General features: G+C 44.7%; 1 protein-coding gene across 1 annotated transcript in view; it reads right to left on the bottom strand.

The window, feature by feature from the left end:
- Positions 1 to 7,254: 7,254 nt before the first annotated feature.
- Positions 7,255 to 8,800, bottom strand: part of LOC116840728 (ubiquitin-related modifier 1) — an 8,614-nt gene continuing 7,068 nt past the window's right edge. Inside the window, exon 5 of the mRNA XM_032807831.1 lies at positions 7,255 to 7,463. Coding sequence (XP_032663722.1) covers positions 7,395 to 7,463 — 69 coding nt within the window. The 3' untranslated portion in view covers positions 7,255 to 7,394. The remainder of the gene's footprint in view (positions 7,464 to 8,800) is intronic.

Below are 8,800 nucleotides of genomic sequence, written 5' to 3' on the forward strand. Positions count from 1 at the left end.
CTAATTGAAATCCAGGCAGATTTCCCACAAAATAATTATAGATTCTGATGTAATATAATACTTCGAACATGTGATTCTAACAAGTAAACCTACCAAAAGGTACACTCCAATTTCTTTCTAATTTGACACAAATGTAAAAGTATAAAAAATATTTTTCAAGATCATATTTTCTTCATTTTTGTTTACTTTGAGTTTCAAAGTGGGCAACCAATTTATAGCTTTTTAATGTTCTCACTGCTATTATCAACGAGTACCAGAAAAATGCATAAGAAATAAAATTGAATACAAGGGAATAATTTTTTGGTAGGTTTACTTGTAAGGGGAATGGGAGAAGAGAACCCAAGTTTTTCTCAATGTTTTTTCTGGTCTTCATTTTATGCTAGAGTTGAATAAAACACGTTGACTTTTCAAATGATTTCATTATTCAGTAAAATGCTTAAAAAAATGTTTAAAAAATATTTTATTCCATTGAGGACAATAGTTGATATAAAAATGGGGTTCCCTGTTTGATATTATAAAAATAAATCGATATTATCGTTTGAAAAAAGCGCGAATTCTCATAATATTTCTGTTTCGATACTAAACAGAGAATTCACGTTTGAGATAAAAATGGGATTCCCAATTGGTATCGGATAACCAATTTTGGAACAAATTTGAGCATTCTTATAAGAATCTATGCTGCATCTGGGGAAATCTTGGGAAATTTCGATGCAGGTTCCTTCGCTTTTATTCTGAGAGAAAAATATCTCAGGAATGACAAATATTTATATTCGACGAACACTAATAACATATTTATTTTTGTACTAATATAAAATATTTCTCAAATAAGGAAATATACACTTTCCTGAAGCCTTAGCTTGTCATGAAAGCAACTCTGTTTATTCTACTTCTAAACAAAAGAATTCAAATTTAATTCAATATGTAATCCATCGCGAATAAATATTCTTTCACTCATTAGATATTTTTGCTCTCACAGTGTATGTTTCCCATTTGAAGGAGAATATTTCTTCATAGGGGAGGGGAAATCGATGGAAATTCGAGCATTACACCTTACACACGTACGACTGCTCGTGCATTTACCGTACGCGTCCGAGCACGTCACCGGGGCCACGCTGTACGGACGGATAACTAAAATAGACATAGACACCTAGTTGAGATTCGGGTCAGCGGCATGGGATTGTCCCCTTCCCTCCCTCCCGGCTACCGTTTCTCTTGGGCATCGGAACGTCGACGAAGGGGCGGAAGAAAGAGCAGGAGGCAACCGTACGAGGAAACGTTGGACAAATTATCCGGCTGCCTCGTCCTCCCGAACGTCGGGCCCGCGTCGTTGGCCCGCTATCCTGCCATCCTGCGGAGGAAATCCCTCCGCGAAAACCCCGCGTCCTAATAGCCGCCTATAGGGACGCGACGGGACTCCCGATGGACCGGACGAAATCTCGTGCATTGTGCAATTCACCGGCCCTCCGCCAACCAACCACCCCCTTCCCTCACTTCTCTCTTTCCCTTCCTCCCTACTGTTACATTCGCCCTTAACATACATACCGTCGTGCTCGCGAGAGGCAGGGTACGCTCCTTCCAATTTGCCAGGGTTGTGCATTCGACGGCAGGGAGAGATCGGAAGATATTAGGGGAAGAAAATTCCTTCTCTCTTCTGCCTCGCGTCCCGCCGCCTCGCACCACCCTCCATTACCCTATCTTTTCTTCTACCTTCCGCGGCGCACAGGTGTGCGTCTGGGTTCTCGACTCGATCTTTCGGCAGACCCTGCCGTATGGGATTATACGCGTGTGTGCATGCAAAACGGCCGGCAAGAAGAGCACGGTACTGGCTGTACATATATTAAACGAGCCATCGTAGCCTACGTTCGTTCGAGTCGCGCGCTCCTCGGTGCGTCTGTACTTATTCGAGATGTGCACACCGGTAAAGACGTAATACGAATTAATTAACGACGAGTTCGACATATTTTAATATAACCCTCGGTTATATTGGAGCAAAAATACATTTGCCGTACGATCTGACAATCGTTAGGGAAACAGATCGAACAGTTACTATAATTACAGCTAGCTAATAGCCTATATGTCGCTAGCAAATCAAACTTATGATTTGTTGGATTAACAGTACTATTTATTTTCGTTACAGAAGTGTTGCTTGAAGCAGCTAATTGGGAGTAACAGATCATTTGTTTCCACTATTGGAATTCCACATTTGCAGTCCCGTATTAACAAACTATTTGTCGAGGATGTTGATATTTTGTTTAATTAACAAAACTTTTTCTCTCAGTGTATTCGTTCAAATAATTCTTTAAAAGAATAAGCAAATTCTCATTTTCGTATATTGAAAACACAAAAGAATGTGCTCTCCCTCTTTCTCTCTCGATGAATCTCGAGAACTTCTTGTTACGATGTGTTTTTATCGTTCCAGTCGGGAAAAAAAACTTTTGCGTCCAAAATGCATCAATACGGAATCAATGGAATTTAACGGGAAAACACAGGTTTGACGATCGAGTCGTATTGAGCGTACATATATGCGAAAGAAAAGGAAAAACGATCGGTCAGTCGCCGGTCCCGACGTAGGCGTTTCCCTTTATAGGACGAATTAAGTCGGGTTTACGAGCCATGTGTCAAGATCCCTCTTTACGACCGAGTGACTCCCGTAAACCTAACGGCCAAATGATTCCGCGAGATATTGTACTCGTAACCACGCCTCTTTTTAGCGCTACCAAACGTCACCCGGAAATCAATACTATCGCGCACATTATTTCTTTTTTTATACTATCGTCCAAAGGTCGTCTTTTTATCCGACGTTGCTCCTTCAAATATGCTGAATATCTCAGAAGACAGGAGAAAACATTTTCACGTTGAATTTCTACTTGGTATTTAAGAAGAAATGCAAAATATTCCGATCAAAATTAAGTAAGCCATGTGTAGAGTTACTCTAAGCAGAGTTTGGTCAAAAGAGAGCAATTTTTAATTAATCCGCTATGTTTTATTGAATCCCACACAATATCCAATCATAGTAGGTTAAGTTATGTTAAGGAGAAATAGATAAAGAGAGAGACTGAAAACATGTCCTTCTCTCTCGCAGGTAGACAAAGAGAGAAATTGAAAATATATCCTTCTTTCTCAGGATTTTATAAAACCGCAGCCAAATTCTACTTAGAGTAACTTTAGTCATGTGGACACTTTACATCCCGTAAATAAATTTTCAAATACATTTTTCTCAATGTATAATATATAATTTAATTAGAATTTACTACTTATATGAAATAGTTCCGTTTCTTTTACAAAATTCATCGTTTTAATCATTTATCATTAATTCTCTTTCGCATCAGAGAACATACGTAGGGAAATACGTGTCTTCCCTTACATCGAGCCACTCTACAACATTCGCGGAGCTCATTAAGGTCGGAAAGAGGGCATTTGTAAACGTTCCTCGAGAGAAGAGAAGATTCCTTACGTTCCCCTCCGCTCGAGAATAAGAAAGAGGTGTCCCAGGGAAAAAAAGCGCCGTTAAGAAAGGGTCATGGTTGAAATTCTCCTAACGCGGTCGGTCGGGGAGGGCAAAGTCTGCGCGATGATCAGCAGCAGAAATCGCGGAGCGGAGAAGAACAGTGTGCGATCGTCGGCTGCTCTCGAAGAAAATGTAACGCGATAACGCGTCTACTCGCTACGGCTCATAAAGCTGCTCAGTTTATGCTGATGGTCCGCGTCTCGCCGACATTTTTGCGAAAAAAAACGGAAGGGCGAGGGGGCAAACGAATAGGTGCAGGCGCCGAGGTGTGTGTGGGTGGACAGAGACGAGAAGAAGTCGCGAAAATAGTCGGGTCCCAGCCGATCCCGATCCTACCGAAATGATTTTGGGCTCGCGGCCAAGCGCAAGCGGCAGGTATTATCCCGTGCGAGATTGTTCGTCCCTACAAATGAATCCCGTTCGGCCTTTCAGATAGATAGGCAGGCAGGCAGGCAGGCGACCTATAGCTACTGTGTGCGCCTCTTCGCCTCGCTCCCGATCGGGAGAGAAGCACGGCCCTACGTGCTGTTGGACGACTAGAGTTCGGATGGCGGCGAGCTTGCAATTTTTAAGTGGTCGCTCCTGCCGTCGCAAAAATCGCGGACGATGGCCTCGCGCGAGATGCCGCACGATGCACGGCACGAAGTGCTTAGAGAGGCCTTTGTGAATTGAAAACGGGGACGCGCCATCGCCGCGACGCATCGCGCTGATGATCGCGCAAGGCGTGTCAATTTTGGGCAAAAAATCGATGAATTTTCCAAAATTTCGAAACGAAAAGTTGCGAAATGAACTTCGAGAGGAGCGCGGTCCGGTATGATTCTACAATATAATAATCTTGCTCTGCAATTGTAACGCGGCGGCGGAATATGCGAAAATAAATCGGCCGCCGTCTAGCGAGCGCTGTTCGTTTTATTTGGCGACTTTTACTACACTGTAAAAGATACACTCGGTCAGCGCTCGTCGGGCGACTTGGTAGCGGTGTGTACGTACAGAAATCGAAATACAAAAGGCGCGTGCCGGTAGCGCCAGATAGGAAGCAACTAAGAGGATTAGTAGCCAAATGGCCGGAGTCGTGGCGGCAAACCGAAATAAATATAGCACCGGCGAGGGTACCGCGGGTTAAATGTGTAATTGTGCGACTAAGTACCGCGTAATTACCAATGACGCAGGAAAGAAAGAGACACCCGAACACCGGCTTTTTGGCGCTTTCTCAGCGCCCGAGACTGACGTCTCGGAGAGGATCTTTTCGATCTCTCGATATATCTCGTCGGAAACTCGCGCGCGGAAATTTGGCTGCCTAAGTCGCAAGAAACGACGGAAAGGGATACAAAATATGAAGCGGAGCCGTTAAAAGTTGAAGACGCGTTAGCGCCAAACTGTTTCGACGTAATGGCCAAAGTTCTCCCGCCCGCCCCCGCCCGCTCGTCGTACCCTTTATTATTTTATATTTCGCGGCATCGCGCCGCGCCAGTTGGAGATAGCGGAAATTATACCTACGTTTAAAAGTGAAACAACTGTTAGAGACGTCGCGAAACTTTAATACTGCGGCGATACCGGCCGATTTCATCTTCGCGAGTATCCAGACCTCCGCCACCGAGTCTAATTCGCCGTCGGGTCTGTGTCCGACTTGGGCCACGCAAGCGTTTAAACGCCGGTGTGAAATAAAAACGATGGAGAATATCTCTTTCGGGCAGCTTTAGAAAGTGGAACGACGGGGAACGACGACGTGCGCTAAGTGACGGGACCTAATTTCTCGCTGCTTCTGTACTCTCACCGTCGCGTCCGATTCACTAAGGGGATAGGGGCGAGGGGTTGGAACTTCATTTTCCGTCGCGTAGAAGATCTGAACACATTCACCCCGTGAAGAGAAGTGCTCTCTTCGAACGCTCGAGCGAGAAATAACGATGCTTCATACGTTATTCACCTCTCATTATTCCGAAAATATAAAATCGCATCCGTAGATTATACGTGTCGGGCTTCCTCTCGGCGCGAATACTCTGAGAGCCGGGATTTATCGACGCAGCGTTGTGAACGCGCGACGAGGCGAGCACGAGGAGCTCGCGATATCGGACGTGGCAATGGGGAGATGATGATGGCGGCGCCATATTATAGCGGAAGTGTTTCTTCGTATGCGTCGTCTGTACACCTTGCGATATATCGCGGATTAGCGGACCCGACCGGACGTTTCCATCAGCACGTTCCCCTGTCGTGGCCGACTTGTTACAAGCACGTACGAGCGCGTTTCCTCGAGCGTCCGGCAAACACGCACGGATGCGCGCAGCACGTAGCGCGCAATCCGCCCGGTACACGCACGTATGACCGTATATAATATAGTAGATCCGCAGCGTCCGTAATGTAATCATGAGTGACACAATTAATCACTGGACCATCCAACCCCGCCAGGCCATTAGCGATTGCGACACACTCAGGCTCTCGTTGATAGGCGGATGCGTTTCGCATGCTCGCACACAAAGTCGCGCGCTCACGTACGCACGCACGCACGCACGTTCGCACGCACGGGGGTGAAAAGGATCGCAATGTGCACACCTGAACGAGAGAGAGAGAGAGAGAGAGAGAGAGAGAGAGAGAGAGAGAGAGAATATGAGAGGGAGAGGTAGAGCCCCTAACACTCCTCGTTCATGATCGACGCTCGTTAGGATCTTTTCCCCGATTTTCCGCGCAGCTCATGCGCGTGATTAATTGGTGCCATTGTGTATCGGTAGATTATTATACGGTGTAGTGGTGTCTCATCGATCCGCCGGCGACTGATTGGTTCCGGTGTCGCGAAATCTATTTCATAGACGCGTCCCTAACTACGAGCTCGATACACTAACGAAGCGCAACTCCGATTGCGCGACCGGCATAAATGCAACCTGCTCACTTCAGTCATGAGTCATTCAGAAAAGATTTGCAAGAGAGAGTAATGCGCTTATTAATCTTAAAACGGAAATTTAAGAAAAAACATCATATGAGGAAAAAGACATGTGGTTTCCATGTAAAAAAAAAAAAATATATATATATATAAAATTCTTTCTTCGTTTCTCAAAGTTTCTTAGCTCGTTGAAAACAAATTCCTCTCGAACTTTTACAGTTTCTATCGTCCACTTTAAATCCATCGAATTTCATCACGCGTAACTCGGATGCGTAAAAGCGATGCTCGAATATTCGACGTCATGTAGTTATATTTTTTGTGAAAATAGAAGCGTGAAACCAGCGAGAGAAATATGCAATTCGCACTTGCCCGAAAAATAAAAAAAAATATCCAATTGTATATATTTAACCATTAAACGATCCAATACAAAAATTTCAATTTATCGCGTAAATGCTATCATGATCACTTCACGTTCACAGGCCACGGCAATTCGTAAGAATTAACGTAATTGAATAGCGTCAAAGTGAACTTCAAAATATTTGAATAAATGCGCTGTATTATTATTAGAATTTAATAATGAATCAAATTGATTTTAACACATTCGCTACCAACGACATATATGTACGCGAGAATGACGATTTTCTTTGTATACCCGCGTATAGACAAACCCCAAGTTTGTTTCACACAATTACATGAAAACAATTATAATGCGGTCTATGGAGAGAATTCCCCGAATAAACCGTGGCAGCGCGAGCGTGTTAATAATGGTATTATTGCGTCGAAACTGAGAGAGGAGATTCTCCACGAGGAAAACGTTTTCCTTTCTAAAACCTACTGTGTTTCATCATTACTTGAAACTGATCACAAACGCATGTCTTGTAAGGAAGTACTCTTTATTCTTTAATAAAATATATAGTTTTCTGTACTCGCCGAATGAAATTCTGCGATGTTCTGAAATCTCCGCTTACTCTCTATCGATCTTCAGTCTGTCGATCTTCAGTGTCGAGAACGCGTCTATCCACCGTGCAACGTCGAAATAAAGAGCACTCTGTCCCGCGGGCACAGCTTATAATCGCCTTCGCCCTGAAAAATTACATTTCATATATCTCAGATTAATTAAACGTATGATACATTTAGGTATTCTGTCGTCACACATGAGAAACTCTTTTTTTACAAAAGATTTTGTAAAATTTTTAGTATTCCAATAACTGATATATCAATTTGAAGCTTAGAACAAGTAGATTAAAAATATAAAATCTCAATATTATTCTCGTTGTCTGGGAGATAACCGGTTCAAAAGGTTGCAATTTCAACAAATAGCCACACTATTAAGGTTGCAACCGTTTAAGCTTAAAATCAGCCATTAATCAACTATTAATTGGCATATACAAAGTTCTTGAAAAAAGAGCGAAATGTGCGTGCTCTTTGAAAATCGATCTCTCGACACAAATTCAGTCGAGTGTCGTTCCTTCGCGCGGTCTTACGCACACGCGCAACTTCCTACCGAGTGAAGACTGACTTTGCCTTCACGGAAACCTCATCCTCAATTTCGCACGTCCCAAGCGTTCATGCCTTCCAACATCTCCCGCTATCGATAGCAAGCGTATCCATTACATCGACATGCAACGAACGAAAACTTGAGCGTACGGCGGAGAAGCTCTGGCGAGAACGCTCGTGAAAGCGCGACTATGTATGCAGGGAGAAAAAGACGCGGGTAGAGAGCAAGAAGCAACGAAAGGGGAGGCGGATATGACATATATATGTATATGTATATACATAAGAAGAAGAGGGCCGAGCGAAAAGGCACGGAAACGCAAAAGGCGAAGCTTGCGGAGAGGCTTCGCGGAGCGCCGGTATTATCATAATAATGGCCAGAGCCATCATCTTTCCTACCCCGCCCGGCGTCCCGACGCACCCCCGGCGTTCCAGCGTCTTCCCGCTCGAGCGCTACCCCGAGAAGACCGCGTCTCCTCCTAATAGCCGCGGCGTGTACATTTACAAATTTAAAATGATAATTCTCTCCGTGGGTGTGGCAAACCGAGGTCATTTGCGCCCTTTCAGCGTCCGGAATCGCTCCGTTATCCTGCACCCTAGCGCGTAAGCGTAAGCGACGGCGACGACAGTGGTGGTGGTGCTGGTGGTCGACGGGCCGATTATGCCGTTTGTAAAAACCGGTCACAGGGTGTCCCGACGCCGGGCGTTTGTCAGACGCCAGGAACAGCCGCGAGCGTCACCTACGCGTGAGGGAGAGGAAGGTGGGGAGGAATGAAAGAGAGGTAGAGCGGCTAAAGAAATACTGACAAAGCGCAACGAGTGGTATCGTCGGTCTATGTGCCGTGTGTCTGAAATTAATATTTTAAATCGCCGCTCTCTCTCTCTCTCTCTCTCTCTCTCTCTCTCTCTCTCTCTCTCTCTCTCTC

This window comes from Odontomachus brunneus, unplaced genomic scaffold (assembly GCF_010583005.1).
Source record: "Odontomachus brunneus isolate Ranch 3 - 2012 unplaced genomic scaffold, Obru_v1 Obru_scaffold_011, whole genome shotgun sequence".
NCBI lineage: Eukaryota > Metazoa > Arthropoda > Insecta > Hymenoptera > Formicidae > Odontomachus > Odontomachus brunneus.